We start from the raw sequence: 24,269 nt of genomic DNA, 5'->3' as shown, positions 1-24,269 counted from the left end.
ATTTCTGCTTCTCTAGAAAATCCTTCTTGATTTAAGAATTTTTTTAAAGAAATATTTAACAGAGAAAAAAATATTTGCCAGAATTTATTTACCAAAAATGTAAATGCATAACACAGTATTTCTGAGAAAAAAGAAGAAATAATAAATTCAATAACAATAAATTAATTCTTTATAAAAAAATATGCTTTTGAATATTAAAATTTAGTGAAACCATTAAAATGGAATCCAGAAAATTAATTAAAAATTTACTTTTAATAAATTGATGTTAAATTATACTGTTTTTTGTGTACATTTTTCTGAACCATTTTTAGGATTAAACAACTAATATAATAGAATAAATACCTAAATTAAATAACTAATAGAATAGAACAAAATAGTATAGAATAGAATAAACAGCATTTATTTGGGAAAAAAAAATCTTCTGTAACATAATAAATGACTTTACTGTCACTGTTGATCAATTTATTGCATTCTTGCTGAATAAGTATTAATTTCTTAAAAAACAACAACATACTTTAGATATACGATAGATTTTGTATAGTATTATAAGCATACCAATATCCAGACAGAATCTGTGTACTTAATGTGTGCTGATTTAATGGGATTTATGCAGAATTCTGCAGACTTGCAGTTGGTTACATAAAGCAATTAAGACAAAATAACCAAATTATGCTGAAATTAGCTTAATATAAATGAAGATTCCCAAAAAACACGACTATGACTATCCAGCAAGTTCAGGTTAAACATTCAAAGCTCACAGAACAAGGCAAACAGGAGGACTCCAAATACACAAGAACACAAGTGCTTTAAAATATAAGATGTTCATAGAAAGAACAAGATCTAAAAAACAAAACTGACGAACCACTTACCAATAAAAATAATGCAAAGGACAGAAATAAAGTAGAATAAAGAGATGCAGCATAAAAAGAACAATGAAATGCAAAATAGACTGCATGTGTAATGAGACATAATATGCATTTTACATGCTAATAATGATTAGAGAACAACGTAAACACAAGTGGGGTATGGTGAATAATTTTGTCTTGATATTTCTCAATGAGCATATATTAGATTTGATTTTAATGTAATTATGCAGATGTAGCCCACATTAAATGTTAATGCAGAGACTCCACAATGACTTGTTTTTGTGGATCCGCTAAATATTCTCAGATGACTGAACAAATGCATCTTCTATTTTTATGTCTTTGTCAAATGTGCACCGTGCAGTGTATTAATCAGAATCTGAACCTAATGTGCTCTGCCAGTGAAATGATTTGTGAAATGTATGTGTGTCTAGGATTAGTTTGGATGAAGGCCGGCAGTGGGACAAACTCAGCTTTTCGTCTACGCCCCTGTTTGTCGACGGGGTTTTGATGACTCCAGAGACCGAGAATCGCATCATTACGTAAGAATTATTTCACCTCGTCTTCTCAGCCACACTAATCCAAATGGTCCAGGAGGTGTCAGTAATGAACCTTCACGTACTGGGATCATTATTATCAGATTAAATCTTTTCATTCGCATGTCTGCATGCCTGGACTATGATCCTCACACTTGCTTGTACTGATAGCACTGACACTTCCTTCTCATTAGCCCTTTACGGATTTGCCATAGGAAAATGTGTTCTCTCTGATTCATTAGCAATTGTAAAGAATGTAAAAGTAAACGGACCCTGTTGTGCTTAAGCATCTCTTTCCTCGTAGATTCTTCGGGCACTTTAGTTACCACTCTGACTGGCAGCTGATAAAGATTGACTACAGCTCCCTGTTTGGGCGGAAATGCACAGACGGAGACTTTCAGACGTGGCACCTGCATAACAAGGTTGTCACCTCACATTTATCAGCACGCCTTACTGTTCGGTCTCAACAGCAAAGCACTAATTCACTCACTCAACATTCAACGTGAGTTTCTTTTGGCACTGAATTCGCTAGTAATTAGGGTGGCACGGGAGATTATTTTCACCTCTGGGGTAACATGCCCAAGCAGAATGGAAATTAATGGAGTCGTAATGGATTTTTGCAACAGATACCGGCGCATAATATTGGTGACATGTTGTCCATCAGCCTTGACTCTCACTTGTGGTTTTACGGAGTTTCAGAGTCAGCATCTATTGCATGTCAAATCTATTTCCTGGGAAGCACAATATGTTTTCTAAAAATTCGTACTAACTACTGTAGCTATCCTCAGCTAAGCAGAAGTAACTAGAAAACTGCGTTTTTTTTCGGGGGGTAACATGTCCATGCTTGACTTCTTGTCACTGCTTCTGCAGAATTGGGCTACTTTTACACTGTTGCCATGGGTTGTTTTTTTATTCCGCTGGTTAAAGCAAAAGCTATTTCAGAGACCCCCAACGGAGCGAGAAAACTGTAGGAAAAATGTGATTGGGCTAGTTCTGAATAGCTATTGGGCTGGTTTTTGTTTCACAGACCTGGGAACCCTGCTTCCTGTGCATTTGTAAATATATATACATATATAGGTATATATTTGAACTTCTAGAGCCCTATGAAATGTGTTTTATTTTTTCCCAACTTTTGTTTTCCAAATAACATTTCCATTTTTTTCATTTGAACTTTTCTAGACTCTGTTTTAATGGTAAAATAAAAAATCAAAAAGCATGTCTAATTAATTGAAATCATGAAATGTATACAATTTAACAACAATTTGTTAAAAGTTTAACAAAAGTTAAAATTTTAAGAGTCTATGAAGTCTCAAATTCATTTTTTCTCAAATTCAGTTTTATTTTTACAAAATTCTGTGTTTTACATTAATTTCTGGAGTCCATTTTAATGGTTTCTTTAAATTTAAATAATCAAGCATATCTAATTAATTGATTTTATAAAGATTGATAATATTAAGTATTATTATTATTTTATTTATTTATTTATTAAGTATTAATTTAATCATGTATTATGTGTATATATATATATATATATATATATATATATATATATATTTTTGTTTTTTTCACTGTGTTGTGTAATTACATTTTTTGTGGTAAATAAATTCTGGTAAATATTTTCTTCTAGTAAATATTCCACACAAAAAAAATGTTTTAATAATAATTTTATTAGTAGTAGTGCGATCATTACGTTAAGTAATTTTGCCACAGTTTCTTCAAGTTAAACCAAACATTTATTTTGACGGGTTGCTGTGAAGACCTTTTAGTTTCTGTTTGTTTAAGATATTATAGTTTTAAAACTTAAAAATGCACATGAAGTGACTCTCAAGTCACGCTTGCTTCAGTATGTGTGTAGTGAATGAAACTGCGTGTCTGTCATTCATTCACACAGAGACAATTTTCTACATTATATTTAAAAAACGCTTTAATTAAAAAAAAAAAAAAAAGTTTGACCACCAGATTCCAATCAAGCATTGTTATTGCTAAATAAAACTATTAAAGAACAGGTCATATGCTTTTTAAAGTGTCCTAATATTGTTTTGGAGTCCCCTACAACAGGTTTAAATGCATCTAAGGTCAGAAAACATTGTAATTTTCTCAGAATATACATTTATACATAGTCATTTGTCAATGATTTCGAAATGATTTGTTCAAGCAGTTCTGAGCGAATGTCTGTACACCCCTCCCTTCCATAAGCATACTCTGCTCTGATTGGTCAGCTGGCCAAGCCTGTTGTGATTGGCACAGAGAGGAGTACTTGAGCAAGTTAGCGAGTGCTACTATCTGTGTTGCCAAGTCCATGGTTGTTTTTGATGTCGCAGGTTGAAGCGACCCCAATAACGTCATATTTAGCCCCTGGAATGCCAACAAAAAGTTTTTTTTTAAACTTGATTTTTAATGGGGGTTGAAGCGACCCCAACAATGCTATATTTATACCCAGGAATGTGAACTGTACCAGGGGAACCCCGCCAAAAAACGTGTATTTTACCCTCCGGAACACAATTTTTACTGGGGAACCCCTCGAAATGCAATTGGGCTGGTGAGTAGCAATTGGGTGGGTTCTCTTGTGAAAACCTGGCAACCCTGGGCTCGGAAATGCTTGTTAGTCCAAATAAAGAAGATTAGAAGCCAAAGAAGATAAAAGCCAAGTTTACAGAAGTAGCACACGAGCACAACAACAAAAGGTTTGAATTGTATTGCTGTGGTATCATGGAAACGCAGCGTCTTCTGAACATGATGTAGATCGGTAACAGGCAGAAGATTCGAAAATATGATGGCTCGTTAAGGCGATTCTGAGTCGACTCATTCTTTTAAAGGACAATATCTTTATGTATAATGCACGTTTTTGATTAACAACTTTGCAGACTGTTTACATTGAAGGATAGCTACATTACAAACTGTAAACAAGGTATTTTTCAAAAACCCACATGACCTGCTCTTTAAAAATCATTTTTGTTAACTGAAATAGTTGCATTATAACGTAAACCTGAAAGTAGTAAACCTAAAAGCCCTAATGGAAACTAGAAATGTTTGGTGACTTTGACTGCTACACTGTAAAAATTTTAGTCAACTTGAAATGTTAAGTTGTACTAAGTGACAACTTTAGATATTTGAGTTGATTCAACTTAAAATTCTAAGGCAGCTGGGTAACAAAGGCAGCTTTTAAGTTTAACCAACTAAATTTTTAATTTAGTCCACTCAAATATCTAAATTGTCACTTAGTACAACTTAACATTTCAAGTTGACTAACTTATTGGAGTTGACTGAACGTAAAATTTAAAGGCAGCAGGGTAACAAATTATTTTAAGTTGACTCAACAAATTGTGTTTTTTTTTACAGTATAGTTAGTTAACTAGGTTTTTATGTGCATTGCAGGGCGAGGTGTGTGTGATGGGAGAGAGACAGGTGTATATGAAGAGAAAGCCTGGCACACACTGCACTCTGGGTCGGGAATATTCTCGAGTTGTTTCAGCTGAGCCCTGCATCTGCACCCTCTACGACTTTGAGTGGTGAGTCACACGCACGCATACGCATACGTGCACACACACGGAAACGCAGAGCAGCTGCTTTTCCAATGGAGGAAATGAGTGACAGTAACTCTTGTGGATCAAAGGACTCAGCGTTGCATGCAGAGAACAAAAGCTGCAGGGATCCAACCAATTATACAGATTAATTAAGCGGCATTTGAATGTAAAAAACAAGGTTTTTCCCTTCCATTTTTTTTCAGCACAGTTTATGATACTGTGGCAGTCGCTACATTAAATTAGCTTCCTCTTGAGGTGGCAAGGTAAAAACCTGGTTTTACATCAGTCTGTCGTAATCATAGCGCTGTACTGATGGAGACGTCTTTACAAGCCCACCCCGATGCACACGGAGACACACTCCTGCGCTGATCATAACGACGACATAAATCTCCCTTGTACCCCACACAGGCTCCATTAGAGTCGTCTGCTCTTAGGCAAATTACACGTATGAATGAGAGGCGCGCAAAATTAGCATAATGTCAAATGATTAATTATCTCCAAATGAATAAGTAATGAATATTTAAATGGATGATAAATGTGGCAGTGATCTGATTAGCCTAAAGGAGCTGGTGTTACTGAGTTTAGCCCTGATCTGATCCCCTTCAGCAGTTTATACCTTGTAAATGCACTAACCAATCACAACTTAAGGCTACTGTGCTGCTAAAATGTTTGCTCATCAGGGTTCCTTTTCAGGTATGAATAAGACTTTTGCTGTTGAAAACTGCTTCGCCTTTGATCGTAAAACTTTTCCCATTTTCTACACTTCATTTACTTTAATAGCTTCAGTTAAAACCAAAGACTTGGCAGTCTGATTGCAAGTCCTAGTTGTTTTTGGTGACAAAAACTATTAAAAATAATTTTCGTTAATTGAAATAAATTTAAATAAATGTAAATAAAAATAAATTTAATGTAAAACAGAACTGAAATTAGAAATGTTACTGAAATAAAAGTTGAGTTTTAAGTATAAAAATGACTACAAAATTACAAAAACTGAAATAAAATAAATTAGAACTTAAACTGAAATACTAAAAAAAAGAATGACAAAAGCACATAACTAAAACTAAAATTGAAGTGAAAATTGAAAATATACAAACAGAAGCAAAATATTAATACATGTTATATAAATAATACTAAAATAACACTGTGGTGATTTTTAACTGCTGACGTACTCAATAGATATATGGCAATAGATGTGTTGCACTTTTAATGTATTTTCAAATAATTTAAATAAATGCTTGGTTCTAAAATATTTTGTAGGCTGTAAGTTACTTATGTAAGTGCAATCTCTGTAAAACTATTTTTTTCAGCGAGTCCTTACAGCAAACGACTGGAAAGGTCAAGGAAAAAGCATAGAAATATATTTGTCAGAAAGCGTGGGAACATTTCATGTAGCCAGCACAAGAACAATACAGTGAAAATATAAAAAGTGGTTTTAGCTGATCCTAAGGTATGTGAGAAAACCACTGAAAAACCTTTATTTTATAGTGTATGTAAAGTGCAGTCTATGCAGCATATATCCAAAGCCAGCTCTCTCAATAGACTGCTATTGCATCATAGAAGGGAGCTTAACCAAACTGAATAATTGATGTGTTTTTATCATTTTCCCTGCAGTGATTATGGATTTGAGAGACAGGCTAGTGGAAAATGTGCACCTGCATTTTGGTATGATGTCAGTTTACCAGCACACACCTGCAGCCATGGACAGCGCTACCGCAACAGCACAGGGTAACACACGCTCATGGGTACACAGATCCATATGAGACTCTTTGTGACAGCCTTCATAAGAGTTTTTGACTGTTTGTGTATTAAATACATATCTATTTTTGTGTCTCTGCTGGTAATAGAAGGTGTTTTCTAAAGTCTTTGTGCATGTTGGTGCAGGTACAGGAAAGTGCTGTTGAATAACTGTAGAGAGGGTCTGAAGGATACACTGAGTCCCAGAATGCAACAGTGTAAACCCATAGCACCCAGTGGCCTACAGCTGAGCACCGTCAACTCTCAGCTCACTGCTGTACTGGGAACCAACATCACCTTCAGAGTAGCATTGCAAAATGTGAGTCAGCAGGTGCAGAGACACATACAAATTCATTCATATAACAAGGTGTTGTGCTTTAGATTTGTGGTTCTCAAACTTTTCAAGATGGCAGACCAACACTGAAAGTAAACCACCAAAACCCTAAATCTCATAAGAGGGGCTTATTCTTTGTCCTTGTCAAAGAAAATCTTGCCTTGTGCCACCAATCCATAATTTTGCTAGGCTGCTGCTTTCTTTCTAACTCACTTGCATATACTACCCTTCAGAAGTTTGGGGTCAGTAAGATTTTTATTTAGTGAATACAACAAGAATGCATTAAAGGGATAGTTCTCCCAAAAATGAAAATTCGGTCATTATTTACTTACTCTCGTGCCATTCCGAAACCCGCAAGACTTTTAAGATATTTTTAATGAAATCCAAGAGCTTTCTGACCCTGAATAGACAGCAACGCAACTACCACATTTAAGGCCCAGAAAGGTAGTAAGAATATTGATAAAATCGTCCATATGACATCAGTGGTTCAACCTTAATTTTATGAAGCTACGAGAATACTTGGTGTGCGCAAAGAAAACAAAAATAATGACTTTTTTCAGCAATTTCTTCTCTTCCGTGTCAGTCTTTGACGCATGTTCACAAGAGTACCACAATGAATGCATGTCAGGGTTGAAAATAAATGAGGGCTTTGCATCAGATTCGCACTGTTTTGTGCAGAGTTGAGCCTCATAACCAATCAAACGCGTTTCTGTTGAACTTAGGAATCCATTGGCCAATCAGAGGTGCTGAGATTAGTCAGCGCTAAAAACACCGGAGATGTTGTTGAATGCGTACGCTTGCAAATTCCCTCATCATAAACAACACAGTGCAGATACGGTGTAAATAAAATGTCAATTTCATAGCTTCAGTGATTATAGCAGAAGTTTTTGCATAAAGTTTTGTGCTAGACTTGGCTAACATCATGGTCTGACATGTTCATCTGTGAAGCCAGAATGTGATGTGCCCAAAACGAAACAAAAACGTTTAATATTATTTTCTAAATCGATTAGTAATCATTATTACAATATAAAGATCAATAATCTACAATAATGGTTTTTGTCATAATATTCAAGCTCTATGAGCTCCTGTTTTTATATGCATAATTTAGATAAAATTTGAAACAGTCTATTGTTATTGACAACTGACAAAATTGTTGTTGACAACAATTTTGATTAGAGTACTTGGGTTAATTTATTAAGTATTTCTTTATTACTTGTTTATATATATATATATATTTATATGTCTGTTGCTAAAAGAGTGTTCGTTTTTTTCCCCCCGGAACGTACATATGGTATGTTTTATGTGACGTTTGTTTTGTACGTGTCACCGCAGTTCTGATTTGAAATGTCCATTGAGTGACACTATAATATCATAAATATCATAAATATCATAATGCTCCATGATATTTTAAAATAACGTCCCACCTGTATCAATGTGATGTAAAAACGCAATCAAAAGCATGCTTTTTCAGCTTATTTTTCGATCTCTCACCTTTCCACTCTTTCATCATGAGTCATGTTTTTCACGGGATTTGTACCCAAGGATTCCGCTTCCAATTCCGTGCCGGTTGAGCTACCGAGAAAGCTTGTTATGTCCGGAAAGCGAAACATATGGAGCTGTAATCAAAACTGTGTACGAAAACGATTACAAGTGCTCGTTGTTTTATCACCTCTAGTGTTCATTTCTGTTGGAAACTGCAGCGATATGTACTTATTGGTACGTATTTCGCATCTTGTGATAAAGTTCCCACAGGTACGTTTTCATCATAAGATCAGGTAGAAAATTGATGTTAACAGTAATTCATTGTTAAAATGATCATTTTATGTATTTAGCCATCTGTAAACCAAAGTTTGAGAACCAGTTTTTCTTTCTATCTCAAAGCCTTTACATGCAAAACCATAGAATATATCTGTCTTTTTTGCCTTTTTTCTGTAGGGTGACTCACTGTCTACAAGTCTCCATGTGGACTTTGGAGATGGCATCTCGGTGTCATACTCCAACATAAGTCGCCTTGGTGACAGCATCACACACACGTACAGGGTCGCTGGGATATTCAGGGTCACCGCACGTGCTCAGAACAGTCAGGGGTCTGACAGCAGCTCGCTCTATCTGCACATCACCAGTATGTACATGAGCACACACATATATTACAAAGAATTTGAATTCTCTATAAGAAGTCACTGTCACCAGTATAAAAAACTTTTCCTGTCAGGCTAAATTACCTCTATGCCACTGACTGCACATCTAGACAATCTATTTCAGAACCAGTTCTCGATGAAGGATGTGTTGAAGAAGAAATTGCTGTTGTGTTCAGTACTAAATGTGATCGTTATTGACTTCATATTGTGTCTGATGAGATATCACGTCCGATGTGTCATGTTAGGTCCCGTGGAGCGTATCTTTCTTTCGGCACCGGTGGTCGTCAACAGAGGAAAAGAGGCCAACTTGACAGCAGTGCTGTGGCCCAGTCAACCCAGGACCGCTACCTTCTACTGGTGGTTCAATAACAGCACAGAGGTTCAAACGCTGAGTATCTATACATGTGACCCAAAGGCCCAGATCAGTTAGGCAGCTATTCTAGTATTACTTTTGACCTCAAGGGCTCTGCCAAAGATATTGTGTTTGCCAGGGTCAGATTGGTAAACCTGTTATTAGGATGGATTCAGATAGTCAAATAAGTAAAAAGCAAAGCCACGTTTTGGTTGGGAGTGTACTGACACATTGTGTGTTTTTCCCCTTTGGAGTATGAACACCTGCTTCCAAAAGAAAAAGAATAAATGAATTCTAACTCTGTCAAAACAGTTTTTGATGAATGATAGGCATAGCTGGGAAAACACAAGGGGAAAATGCTGCCAGCTCAATTTGGCCAAAAAGCCCAGATAGAATTTTAATTATAGATAGCTTGTCATAAGGTAGAATTTTATTGGGCCGTTCAAATGTTTGGGGTCACTATGATTGTTTTATTTTTCAAAGCAAATGATACTTAGTCTACAAGGACAAATATTTTGTAAATGAAGAGTTCAGATGCAAAAGCCTCCAAATCAATCTGACGTATTTCTTTAAAATGAGCATTTCTTTCTGGCCACTTTGTATAGGTTTCTATGTAATTACTGGTACTTCTGATTGGGCTGAGGCTGGAATTTAGTAAATTTGAAGTAAAAGTATTTTATGGACATGTCAGGAGCATTCACTCAGTATCATTCAGTATCTCATTTTTGACCGAAATGGCTTTTAGCTGCTATTGCATCTGAACTCTTCAAATAATGCTACAAGATGTTTCAAATAAGTGCAGTTATTTCTAACTTGTTAATCAAAGAAAGAATAAAATAATCATGTATTGTGGTTTCCATACTGAATTAAGCTACACAAGCTTTTTCAACTATGAAAATAGTAATAAATGTAGCAAATCGGCATATTATATTAATTTCTAAAGGATCATGTGACATGGAGGACTGGAGTAATGGCTGCTGGAGTAATTCAGCTTTGCATCATATAAATGATTTCTTAAAAATATTCAAATAAAAAAAAAACATCTTTTAATATTTATCAATTATACTTTTTTCGATCAAATAAATGCAGCAGTGTTAAGCATAGGAAACTTTTTTCAAAAACATTACAAAATCTAACCAACCCCACACTTTCGAACTATGTTGTTGATATTGCTAACATATTTTGTTTTTACATTTGTTTCAACTCAATCATCAGACTTCATTTTGACATCATAATACTGATCTTTCATGTCATGCAGGATTACGATGAATTTAAGCTACCGTTATTATCAGCGTATGAATCACTATTTTATGATGCTTTTAAACATCACTGAATTATGTCCCTAATCACACTATGAGATCATTCAGTTCTGGTCTGTTTAACATTTCTGAGGTGAAACACATAAAAGCGGCAGAGCAGTTTTTAATGACTATGCATCTAAGTTCTAGAGCGTTTTTCTGCTGGAAACCTGCCACAGGGTTGAGCTGTTTAAAGGCATTTAAAAACTCACTTGAATAGAAGCTTTGTTTTCTAATCGAATTTCCTGTTTAGATTCTCTCTGTAAAATAACTGTAATATTATTATCTGCTCTTTTCACCCTATGTGCCTTCCTCCTATATATGGGCCATTATATAGAATTGGTGCAAACTGTCCCACAACCAAAAAACAAATTTAAAAAGCATTTAAGAATTCAGTAGATGTTTACTAAGATCATTCTATTATCTGTTGAAACCCACAATAATATTAAAAATATCAGTAAGCTTAATATATATAAAATCATCATTTATTGGGTACTTTCAATTGGGAGGTGGCTGTCCCAAACTCTACACTGTAAAAAATAAAAAACACAATTTGCTGAGTCAGCTTAAAATAATTGGTTACCCTGCTGCCTTAAAATTTTAAGTTCAGTCAACTAAAATAAGTTTAGTCAACTTGAAATGTTAAGTTGTACTAAGTAACAACTTAGATATTTGTGTTTGCTAAACTTAACAGATGGGTAAGGTGTTGATTCAACTCAAATATCTAAGTTGTCACTTAGTATAATTTAACATTTCAAGTTGAATAAACTTTTTTTGAGTTGACTGAACTTAAAATTTTAAGGCAGCCAGGTTACACACTATTTTAAGTTGACTCAACAAATTGTTTTTTACAGTGTAACCCTAAACTTTCAACTTAAACAATATATTTATTTTATATTTTTTTTTTAAAAAAAAAGTGAAGTTACAAAAAATATTTAGTATATATTTATATTTTCTTTGTAAATCATGAAACTTTATGTGAAAAATGTGTTCCGCATTTTTCATGTCACTCCCGAAACAGTGTATGTTTTAGTCCATTGGCTGAGACCAGTTTCAACTACATCCCTAAATTTATGATCAGGAAATATTCATGTGTCCCTCTCTCATAGCTACAAGGTATGAGTAGATAGGTCTCATTATTTTGAGGTAAATCACTAAAAAACATCACTAAAAAAACACTTTTTTTCTGCAATTAAGCACACTTTTTTGGGAGTTATTCCATAACATTTAGTTTCTATGTGTACAACTGTTCAGAACTGTGCTAGCTACCCATGTGCTGATTAGCATCTTTGAGCTAGCTTCAAAAATATCTAAAATTGTCACTACCAAAACAGTCACAACCAAAAAATGTCATCATTGTTTCTGTAGTGACAAAAGGAAACAAATAATTCTTTATCTGAGGGGAATAAACAAAATATTAGTAGTTATGCCAATTTTTAGTACTTTAGTATGTTTTAGTAGTGTTTTAGTATGTGAGTTAAAATGTGATGTGGTCGCTGTACCAAAACATTACTGTCACTACCAAAAATGTGCAGTCACTACCGAAACATGGGATGTTTTGTCAAAAATAAAGTATATTGAATCATCAACTAAGATATTATAATAGTGTTTGCTCCAGTGTATATTCAAAATAATGAATCCTTAACTTTGAAATCAGTATGATCAACATTTTGCCTTTTACAAAGAAAAATTTGATTCAGAATACAACAAATCTCATAAATCACACTTGAAATTTTGTTAAAATTTTAATTATTATTGACTTACCTCTGAAAACTTTTTAACAAAATAGAAAAATATATATATTTACAAGGAAGATGTTAATATGACCCTTCTTAATAATTTGCCTACATACAAACAAAATTTGTAGAAAAAGACACTTTTTTTTTTTTTTTTTCCAAGACATTTCCAACTCTGACTTTATTTTAGGGTGATGCAAACAACACAATCCCATTGAAAGCAACTAAAATGTTGCCCAGTTTTGCAGTCCAGGTTTGTTTATAAGCCAGCCGTGGTTGCTTTTAATGTTTAATAAAGTAATAATATACAACAAAGAGCACGACCAGGCAAAAAGCAACCCCTCCAGTGTGTTAGCAATATTAAAAAATATGCTCGTAAATAATTTAAGTGAAGTAAATGCATGAGCTTAACCCATTATACACTAAAAGTACAACGTTTTTTGTATTCACTACTTAAATTTCTATGAAAAACAAGGCAGCAAAATGTAACTGCATGACTGTTTTGAATGAATATTAATGCTAAAATGTCATTTACAAATGCTGTTTTAGTGCCCCTGCCCAACATGCCCATCATGTGCTAGGAACAAAACAAAAGCACCACAAAAATTAGATCAGCAAGCCCTGCGTAAATTGCAAGTGAATCTCACGAACAGAGCGGCTTGTTAAGAAATACCAGGAAAAAGCATGAAGATCCTTAAGACCAATATATCTACGAAAAGCCCTAAGATCAAAAACATGACAAGTGAACCGTGAAACACAGCGGGAGTTTGGCCATATAGGGCTGTAACTGGTTTCTGCTATAAATGATTCTGCCACTCACACATCAGTCAGAGCTGTGATTTGCTTTCCTGTTTCCCTGTGCAGTTAATCCTGAACCCAACGTCTCGTATGTGTGTGTTTTCAGCCACTGATCACACTGGAAGGAAGTGTTTCGCACACGTTCACACGAGAAGGACCGAACTCTGTCACCGTTCAGGTGTCGGCAGGAGGCACAGTCCTACAGGATGTGAAAATCATCACTGTCAAAGGTGAAGACCTCCTGTTGTTACGAACACTGTGGTGTTCTTTGAGATACAGAATGTGGTATTTTTAGTTTGGCAGAGACATATTTGGAATTAAGAGGGATTTTTGGCAATGCAACTTTATGCTCTGGTTCCCAGACTTCTTCCGTTCTTTACTGCTGTCGTTCTCTCCTAACCTGGAAGAGCACAACCCGTCCGTTGCCGAATGGAGACAGGACGTGGGGCGTGTTGTCAGGGCAACGCTCTCTCAGGTATACAACCTTAAAAGTCCATCATCAGTTCCTGTTGGAGTGCTCTGTTCATGTCAGTGAACTGCTGAAAGGAACTCATGAAATTTCTTGAAAGGCTGCTGATAGCTCACCACGCTTCCTCTCTCTTCAGCTATTCTCTTTCCTCTCTCTCAAACGCTGCTGGTTTAAAGCCTGATGGCTCTTTCTGGGCTCTCCGGCGAGGTTCGTGTTTGGCTGAGAGGCTTTACGTGCTCTCGCGCATCCATCTGATTTCCCCTCAGTCTGAGAGCGAGAGATAGGGTAATGTAGCGCTACTGGCGAGAGTGAATCACAGGAGTTCAGAGTGAATATTGATGCGGCAACGGAGAGACTCTAAAGCCAGTCAGCCAATTAAAGAACAGAGACAAAGAACTGCTCTGCAGAACTCTATTACAATGAGTCGCTGAAGCACAAATATAATGGTCTCCCAATACCTCTGGATTTTCGACTCGAACAGAGTGCTTTCGATGCGGTTACGCAACATCATATCATAAATATTACAACCGTCTTGAGATTTGCTGGAATGACTTATTATGATTTGCAAACATTAACCGAGATATTATTAATGTGCAAACGGGCGTGAAATGATTGACTAGCTTTTACGCATGAATTAGATTCCGTCATGAATGTTGCATGCTGATAAAATTTGTTGCATTTAATGTTTAGCAGCGTATGAGAAATGCATGTTGATCTGTGTGTGTTTTTCTCCAGGTTTGCGGGTTCCCTGAGGACCAGTTGTTGGTCTCTGTGTTTCCTGGATCTCCGACTGCCGCTGAGCTCTTTATCCTACCAGAGACAAACCGGTCGGCATTCAGATCACACACAGAAGAACAGCTTGACAAGGCGAGAACCACACACACACACACACATAAACTAAAACAAAATGCTTTGTTATGATCCCCCAAATGACAAGGTCTGATGATCGATACAATTTGTTAAAATAACCTATTATGATTTTTTGATGGCTAAATAAATTACAGTGGCAATAAAAATAGGCTTTATTACTAGCGAATAAACCTGCTGAAAAATACATGCACTTACTTTTAAAATGTCATGGGCTGAATTGTAATGCCCAGCAACCACAAAGAGAAATAAAAACTCCAGTTAAATTTGTTCTCAACAATAATTCAAATTTATGCTAAAACTGCCAGTATTTTTTTTATTGCATTCTCAGTTTATGTAGGATTATGACCTACAGCTTTCTGAAATGAAAAATGAAGTAAGTAAATGGCTTACAAAAGATTCATATTCACAAATGTTATGCAAATAAAGCTTTTTTGCAGCCTTTATAAATATTTAATAGATTACCGTTGAAATGTTTGGGGTCAGTGTGATTTGTTATTAACAATTTAGGTTAGGACGCATTCAATTGCTTAAAAGTGACAGTAGCAAAATTTATAAAGTTACAAAACATTTTTGTTTTAAATAAATGCTGCTCTTTTGAACATTCAATTCGTTAGTGTTAGTGCATGCTTGAATGTTAGTGCATGTCCACATGTTGAAATGATTTCAGTAACTGAATTTTTTTTACACTTATTAAAGGGGTCATGACATGTTTTTTTTATTATTTAAATATGTTCCTTGAGGTTTACCTATAATGTTCTAACACATTTATTACACAAAAAATAAATATGTGAAAAAATATTATTTTCAACTCACATTCTGACCCTCTGTCTAAAACTACCTTTTTTAAAGGGGCGGATCCTTTAAAGGAGAAGTCCATTTCCAGAACAACAATTTACAAATAATTTACTGACCCCCTTGTCATCCAAGATGTTCATGTCTTTCTGTCTTCAGTCGTAAAGAAATTATGGTTTTTGAGGAAACCATTTCAGGATTTTTCTCCATATAATGGACTTGCCCCGATTTTGAACTACCAAAATGTCGTTTAAATGCAGCTTTAAAGCACCAGCCGAGGAAGAAGGGTCTCATCTAGCGAAACGAGCAGTCATTTTTTTCCAAAAATAAAATTTGTATACTTTTTAAGCACAAAAGTTTGTGTAGCACAGGCGGTTAGGATCATTTAGAGCCCTTTGAAGCTGCATTTAAACTACATTTGGAAGTTCAAAATCGGGACACCAATGAAGTCCATTATATGGAAAAAAATCCTGAAATGCTTTCCTCAAAAACCATCATTTCTTAAAAAAATAACGGGATTAAAATATTTTAATGCAGTTCACGCATTGGCCCTACCCCCAGACCTGTATGTCATCTTATATTTCATATAGCTGACTGATATGATACAGGGCAACAACTCCATAATTGCAGTTATGCCCTAAAATTCAAGATATTGGTGCAAAAATGCCCCTGTATGTGTTTTGTCTCATATTTATATATATCACATATCCCACAATATCACACAGGCAGCAAGAGCAATATGACACCAGTGCTAAATTTGTACCGATCTATCACCATGTGAATTTATACAACAGTTCAGTAAATAAGAAGTTGATATTGTGTAATATTTTAAACACAATATTATGTGTTTTTGCTCAATTTTGCAGAGAACATATTACTTTTGAAGCCATAACAGAATTGTTGCACGTCTCAGAGCAACACAGCAGTGTTTAGTTTCTGAATGAATCAGCATTTTGAACAAATCATGTGAATCAGTGATTCAAAGGCCCATTTATAAAGAGAGTCATTTACTTCATTCAGTAATTACAATTCGTTTCAAACCTTTCTTTTGTGGAACATAAAAGAAAGATTTTGAAGACTGTTGGTAACAAGGCTGCTTTGGTTACTATGACTTTTATTATATGAACAAAATATACTAAGGTGTTTCTCAAATGATCTTCTTTTATGTTCCATAGTTTACATTAGGCCGTTGCAACCTAAATGTTTATGTGTAATAAATTTTATGTTGAATCATACAAAATATTTTCTTTCTAAAACTACAATTTGTAATGTCTACTTGCTACTTTCTCATTTAACACAAAAATAGCTTTAAATAATCTTTTGTGGGTATTTTCACAGTCAAATTTATTTTGCGATTAAATTAATTAATTAACACATCATGTAATTAATTGCATTAAAAAATGTAATCGACTGACAGTCCTAATAATAATACGATAGACTAAAACTAGGCTTTTCCCCTTAGCTCTTTACTATGTTAGTTCTCCTATCTCTCATCATCACTTTCAACATTATCATTCTCCCGTTTCAGATGTCGGAGGTCTTCATGAACGCTTTAAATCAGAACCTGATCCAGTTTGATCTGAAGCCTGACACACGGGTCACAGTTTCTGTGTCTCAGCTCACACTGGGTAAGACCTGAACACTCATTTCTGATTTTAATAGGACAGTCCATGTTCTCTGATGACCCAAAATGCAACCACAAAATGCATTCCACTGCTTCTGTCTGTGGTTATTGGGCTTGTTTGGCACTGTTGTCTGTGGTTGAGTTACATTAACTGTCTACCGCATTCTGTTCTGCATTTAATTGCCAGATCGTTGTAGTAAATTACAGTGCTCTCTGTGGTTATGTGAGTTGACTTCATGCTTCTGTGATTATGTAAGGTACACTACATGATTACTCTGCTGACGATCCATTGCATCAAATCCCTCAACCTTCTCTTGGTGCTAGAAATCCTAGAGAACAGATACTCCACCATGGACTTGAGATTAATATTGATAATGTGGAGCCTGTCTGAGCATGACCAATATAGTGAGTTGGAAATGACATTACAGGATCATAAAGAGTGTCTCTCTGCCACATATAATTCTACCCTTTTCAGACACAGCCATTTGTCTTCATTGCTCCAAACAGGAAAAGGTTCAGATTGCCTCCTGCATTCTGCCGAAAGGTCACAATCATCATGTGTCAACCCTCAAAGGGCTGAAGGATGGACTGCAGTGTGTGTGTGTGTGTGTGTGTGTGGGTGTCTGTGCGGGTGTCTGTGCAGTGAACAAGTGAGACAGTTTTTAGAATTACTGAAATGGATATGCCTTTCACACATCAGACACGCTCTGAGAGACAGCAAAGGCATTTGTGGTCGACAGACTTTTGGTTTTTGCAGTTAGCTGTTGTTACACAAATAACATAATCTGGTAATATAAAGTACTATATGTTACTGTAATATCTTTTTTTCTTTATTTCTATTCATCAATGATCATTCTGACAAAAGAACAAGATTTAGAATAATTTGTTTATAGGATATAATAATTGAAGCATTTTTATTTTGCTCATGATTCTTTTTATTCATGAAGTTTTTTATTATTCATAAATAAAATTATGTTACTAAGAGTTATAGTAAAAATCGCTTAGATTTTAATAATGATAGAGCAGGTAAATTTCTAAACTTGATATTTACCTTATTTTATAGATTGATAGATTAATTATTTTAATGAGCATAATACAATCATTCATGATTGAAATAAATATACCTGTATCATGTTTAATACATTTTTAATATGATTAGTCTTTAAAAACAATATGTGAAATATAAAGCATCGTAATTATTAATTTTACTATATCAATAACTATATCAATAACTAAGATGTTCTTGCTGTTATTTCATTAAAATTAGCAAAGTTTTCCCAGCAAATTAATATGTGCATTGTGACACAAAGGCAGTCATTTTTGGAAATTATACTGAAAGTTATATACAGTTTTTTTTTTAATAAGTACTGACCATGATAATGAGGCTTTATCAGTCAAATATGCATACAGAATTATAGGCTTCATACCTGTTCAAAACATATAACTATTTTTTATATTTATTATAAGAACATACAATTGATTATAAAGCACATAGAAAGCATTTTGAATGCATTTGCCTTCCTATAGCTGGAAAAAAAAAAGCTTGGCACTAGGAAAGCCAAGGTCATGGGTTTGGTTCCCAGGGACAGCAAGTGATAAAAAATGTTTACCTTGAATGCACTGTAAGTCACTTTGGCTCATCTGCCAGATGCATACATGCACACTATTTATATACAGACTGTGAGACGAGACATTGAATTATGCCGTGTAACATTGTCTGCAGCACCTTTGGTGGACTCCAGTGTTCTCCCCAGTGGCTCTGCCATGCTGTTACTAGTTTCTCTGGGTCTGGTGGGATTGGCCATTCTCTTCATCTACAAGTTCAAACGGTAAGCCTTGCCTCTGCAAATTTCCCAGTTCTGTTCAACAAATCTGGGCTAATTATACACTGTCATTTTGATATGCCCTGGAAATACCATCCAGTGCTGACAAATGATGCTCACTTTCTTTTTAGTGGCATTAGCGACTGTTTTAACTTGATCTGGTTTACTTGAACTAGAAATCTATCCTTTGTTTTCTCACAACACTAGTAAAATCCCATGGATCCATGTGGAGACAGAGGACACCCATGAGAAGGAGCCTGAGATGATCAGCGCTGTCGGACAGGAGAAGAACGGCACGCGTACAACAGCCACTTCATTCACAACATGCAGCACACACACAACACACACACCGTTTCCCTCTAACACCGGAACACACAACAGCTTCAGCCATCTGCCACCTCCCAGAGATCTGATGGAGAAAGAGCTGGAGGCTCACAACACAGGTGAGAAAAGTGATTAACCCAGACACAATATTTATGCTAGGTTTTCTTGTGTGAGTGTTGAATCTGTCTGCTTGGTGAGTTTCTTAACAACTGCTGTGGACACTTTATTATACTTCTAAAAGCATACTTTTTATGGAAACACAGTATTTTAAAACGAACATAATGTAATGTTCTTGAACACTTAACTGCATGTTGTTTATTACATGAAAATCTAGATTAAATGTACATTAAATGCAGTTAGTTAATCCTAAGAGTGCTTTTTTGACCCATTTAATGAAAATGAAATTGCAATTGTCTTTCAAATATATTAACCTTTAAATGTAATATCAAATACCACACTACAGTAAAATTATAGTTACATGTGCTTTAATAAGTTATCTAAAATAAGTTTACATCTTTAAAGTATAACAAAAGATTAAAACAACCATTTATGACCTTGGACACAAAACCAGTTAGAAGGGTCAGTTTTTCAAAATTGAGATTAATACATCATTTGAATAAATAAAATTTCCACTGATGTATGGTTTGTTAGGATAAGACAATATTTGGCCGATTTGAGAGTGCAAAAAAATCTAAATATTGAAAAAATTAAGTTTTAATATATTTACGGTAGGAAATGTACAAAATATTTTAATGGAACATGATCTTAACTTAACATCCTTATTGATTTTTGGCATAAAAGAAAAATCGATAATTTTGACCCATACAATGTATTTTTGGCTATTTCTACAAATACCCCTGTGCTACTTATGACTGGTTTTGTGGTCTAGGGTCACATTTAAAATGTACGTAGCCTCTTTAAAGGAATAGTTCACTCAGAAATGAAAATTACCCCATGGTTTACTCACCCTCAAGCCATCCTGGGTGTATATGACTTTCTTCTTTCAGACGAATACAACTGGAGTTATATTTAAAAATGATGGCTCTTCCAAGCTTTAAAATGGAAGTGAATGGGTGTTGAGATTTTGAAGCATAATGAGTGCAACCACCCATTATAAAAAGTACTCCACATGGCTCCAGAGCGTTAATAAAGGCCTTCTGAAGCTAATCAATGCATTTTTGTAAGAAATTTCCATTTTTAAAACTTTAAAAACCGTAATCTCTAGCTTGAAAGTGGCGTTCCAGCAGATGATGTAGGATAGTTTTCTTACACAAATGCATCGCTTTGCTTCAGAAAGCCTTTTTTTTAACCCCCCAGAGCCATGTGAAGCACTTTTTATGATGGACGGATGCATTTAATTGGACTTAAAAATCTCAACAGCCATTCACTGTCATTATAAAGCTTGGAAGAGCCAAAACATTTTTTTTAATATAACTCCTATTGTATTCATCTGAAAGAAGAAAGTCATAAACACCTAGAATGGCTTAAGGGTGACTGAATCATGGGGTAATTTTCATTTTTTGTTGAACTATCCCTTTAAGTACACTTTAGTGGCCTTTTATATCATTATTAATGTACTACCTACAAGTAGTTTAAGAAAATGATAATTTTAAGATTTGAACTGCACATTCACTATAATTAAGCCCACTTCTTTTTCACAAGGGGAGTCCTTTTCTGTCATCTTTAATGTTCATAAAGATGCAATTTGAGCTCAAGGAGCATGAAGAGAGATGTGCTTGTTTTTGTGTGTATCTGATGTTTGTAAGCGTGAGGTCAGTGGATGGACCCCAATTCATTCATTCTACTTTTATTACTCTGCTGTCAGAGAAGGTGATTGTCTTCTGTGTGTCCCAGGACTTTTTGATTCACAGTAATCAAGGACTGATCCCATGACACTGAAGTGGAAAGCATTGATCACAGAGTTGCCCTTGCCTGTTGGTTGCAATTACAGTGATTTTCTGCTTTTTCTGTGTGTGTGTGTTTAGGAGGCCTTGGTGTTGGAGAGCGACAAAGGACCAGACAGATTCCCAACTGCACCAATGTCTGAAATAATGAAGGAAGGTTTGATTATGATATCAATTGTATTAGATGTATAATTATACTTTTATTCCCTTAACTTTTCCTGTTATTGTGGTGCTTATGCCTTTTTATTATTGTGGTGTTTTACATTTGAGCTCTATAAATGAACAATTCCTTAAGTGGTAATCAGGATATTTTTAATCACAGAATGTAAATGAAATCAAAATCTCTATTGAAAACTAGAATTATATATTATATCAGCACTCAAGGAGTAGTTTCTTTCACCCCAATACAGTTCTTTCTTAAAACGATGATTAGAGACACTGATCTAATCTTCCTAAGCAGGGGCACCAAATTCCTTTTGTAAAACTAAGAGATCATTCTCTGCATGTTAACTTGTAGATATATTAAGATTAACTGCCTCACATTTGTAAAACAGCTCACTTTTAGAGTTGCCAAATCATATATGTTACGCTTTCATACAGAAAAATCAATATTTAATCATTTGAAATATGCTTATAGCTTTATGTATGTTTATATTGATGCTTACCTCATCTGACTCAATGTTAAGAGGTCATACAGAGCATGGTTTTAGGATCGAGTAGATGTACATGGCACAAATAGAGGTTGGTACCTTCATCTGTGTAGAAGTCTCATCTGCTGAACGTGTCCATTTGTGCCTTGGCAATGTGTATTACTATTGTAAGTTGGCAACATATTCTTAATTTGGTTAGTATTCACGATACTATATACCTACAAGTATACTCATTTGGAGCGCATGTTTCATCGCTACTAATAGCCGACAGCCAGTTTTATATTCGACTGTGAACCGAAAGTCACTTTAATCTGAATAAATGTATTTTTACATTAGTGACTGCCCACTGATTTTTTACAATGGATTTGTGTGACATTTCTGTAACAATTGAATGGCCTGTGTATCCCAGTTTCTCAAGCCAATTTCCAAACACCTATCATCTTTTCATTCCTCCAGTAAATAGCCCACAGCAGATGACCTGTGACACTGAAAAATCTTTAATAGGATCACGTTAAATGAAAGGATACAAAAAAGATTCTCTGCTGAAATGGAAGTAAACAGTGTGATTCAGCATAATCTGCATTTTGCACCATTCCAGGTCTATTTTCTTTTTTCTCTCAGTTGCTTTCCTGTGTTGAATTATTTGCTACTTGCCAGTCACTGTCAGCTTGCATGAGTGGGAGCATCATTCTTATTCTAGAAAGCATCTGATTGAAGAAAAACCTGAAGAGATCAATCATCATATTTTGGTCCATTGTTTTTAGAAGCGAACAGTGAAAATTATAAATATGCATATCTGCAAAAGGTTAATTTAGTCCGTTTTTGAAATACACAGAACGATATTAATAAGAAATTAGTACTTTTGTTCAGCAATTAAATTGATCAAAAGTTTATTTTTCCCCCAAATAAATGCTGTTTTTGTTTGTTCTTTCGTATTCATCCAATAATTCTGAAAAAAAGGTTTTCACAAAAATATTAAGCAGCACAACTGGTTTTGATATTGATCAAAAATAATAAATGTTTCATCTGCGCCAAATAAGCGTGTTACAGTTATTTCTTAATTATTTCTTACATTATTACAATCATTTTTATTTTAATATTGCATTAGTAAATGCTGAAATTAACATTAACTAAGATTAATAAATGCTGTAGAAGTATTGTTCATTCTTAGTTCACGTTAACTAAGGTAGTTAACTAATGTTAACTAATAAACCTTATTGTAAAGTATTACCAAAAACAGTAATACTCTCAAATATTATTACAATTTTAAATGACTGTTAGTGTCAGTTTTTTGTCATACACTATAATACATAATAAATACAACCTAGTGCTGTGAAATATGGAAAAACCAAGCGACTGGGTTGTTTTGACCTAGCGGTCGGGTTAAATGTTTAACCCAACCTTCAACTATTGTTTAAAAATTACAATGGCTGGTTTAAAATGAACCCAAATAAGGTTGTAAATTAAAAATCAGACACATAATTACTAGAATCATCAGCAATAATCAATAAGTCAACATTTATTACACTCTAAAAAATGCTGGGTTAAAGGTGCCATAGAATGGAAAACTATTTACCGTGGCATAGTTGAATAATAACAGTTCTGTACATGTAAATGACATACCGTGAGGCTCAAACACCACTGTTTCCTCCTTCTTATGTAAACCTTATGCATGCAAAAGACCACTGAAAAAGAGGCCAATCCCAATATAACCGACTGTGACGTTATAGTCAGGATCATTAATAGTTATGTCCCCAACATTTGCATATACCAAAAACAAGTGAGGACAATAATGAAAATGGCAGATCATGGAAATAAATATTATGTTCCGGGCTGTGCAGGGGATGTGATGTGCAGGGATGGATGGGTGTCTGTATTCAGAAAGGCATGGAAAACAAATAACGTGTTCTAATAAAATAGCGCAAGCCACTAAAGCGTGGTTAGTAGCTTGCTAGTGGTAGCCTGTTACATTACAGTACATAAGATTTCGCTTACCACATAAAGAGTGTAAGGAGAGATGACTGAGGATGATGCCGAATGATTTACAGATACTGAGCACCACTGACATACATCTGATCTTGTAAAATGGATGGTAAGCACTGCCACTGTAGTATACAGATTTATTTTCAAATCTCGAAAGTGAAAATAAAATGCGTTCACGCATATAATGCGGCTCCCTGATTAAATATATATTTTCCTCCCTGTGTTTCCTTCCTGCTGTGTGAGCTACTGAAATGAGCCACACTGTGAAACAGCCAGTCAGAGCAAAAAAGGAAAATGTGTTGTGATTGGTTAGCTGTCCTACTAAGTTGTGATTGGCAAACAGCTTAGAGTGTTTCAGTACTGCCACGCCCCTAGTCAAAGCAGTTAGTGCAAGCTAGATTAAAGTGATTCTTATGTTTTAAATATGGATATTTTTCTTATAAAAACACCTTGATTCGCTACAGGATGGGCCGCGTTGTGACATCATAACAAACGGAAAACAAACGCTGTAGTCCAA

The 24,269-nt window shown here is 34.9% G+C and overlaps 1 protein-coding gene across 2 annotated transcripts in view; it reads left to right on the top strand.

Annotated features, from left to right (window-relative positions):
* Positions 1–22,104, top strand: part of sorcs3b (sortilin related VPS10 domain containing receptor 3b) — a 74,312-nt gene extending 52,208 nt beyond the window's left edge. For both annotated transcript variants that reach the window (XM_051133857.1, XM_051133856.1), the window contains exons 14-27: positions 1,298–1,405; positions 1,704–1,821; positions 4,775–4,908; positions 6,535–6,648; positions 6,805–6,976; positions 8,927–9,113; positions 9,375–9,508; positions 13,420–13,543; positions 13,676–13,788; positions 14,518–14,649; positions 16,973–17,072; positions 18,792–18,897; positions 19,099–19,334; positions 21,201–22,104. In XM_051133857.1, the coding sequence (XP_050989814.1) occupies positions 1,298–1,405; positions 1,704–1,821; positions 4,775–4,908; positions 6,535–6,648; positions 6,805–6,976; positions 8,927–9,113; positions 9,375–9,508; positions 13,420–13,543; positions 13,676–13,788; positions 14,518–14,649; positions 16,973–17,072; positions 18,792–18,897; positions 19,099–19,334; positions 21,201–21,262 (1,840 nt within the window). In that variant the 3' untranslated portion in view covers positions 21,263–22,104. The remainder of the gene's footprint in view (positions 1–1,297; positions 1,406–1,703; positions 1,822–4,774; positions 4,909–6,534; positions 6,649–6,804; positions 6,977–8,926; positions 9,114–9,374; positions 9,509–13,419; positions 13,544–13,675; positions 13,789–14,517; positions 14,650–16,972; positions 17,073–18,791; positions 18,898–19,098; positions 19,335–21,200) is intronic.
* The last annotated feature ends 2,165 nt before the right edge of the window (positions 22,105–24,269 follow it).

This window comes from Labeo rohita, chromosome 17 (genome assembly GCF_022985175.1).
Source record: "Labeo rohita strain BAU-BD-2019 chromosome 17, IGBB_LRoh.1.0, whole genome shotgun sequence".
NCBI classification, from domain to species: Eukaryota; Metazoa; Chordata; class Actinopteri; order Cypriniformes; family Cyprinidae; genus Labeo; species Labeo rohita.
This window is presented reverse-complemented; position numbering and strand designations above follow the sequence as displayed.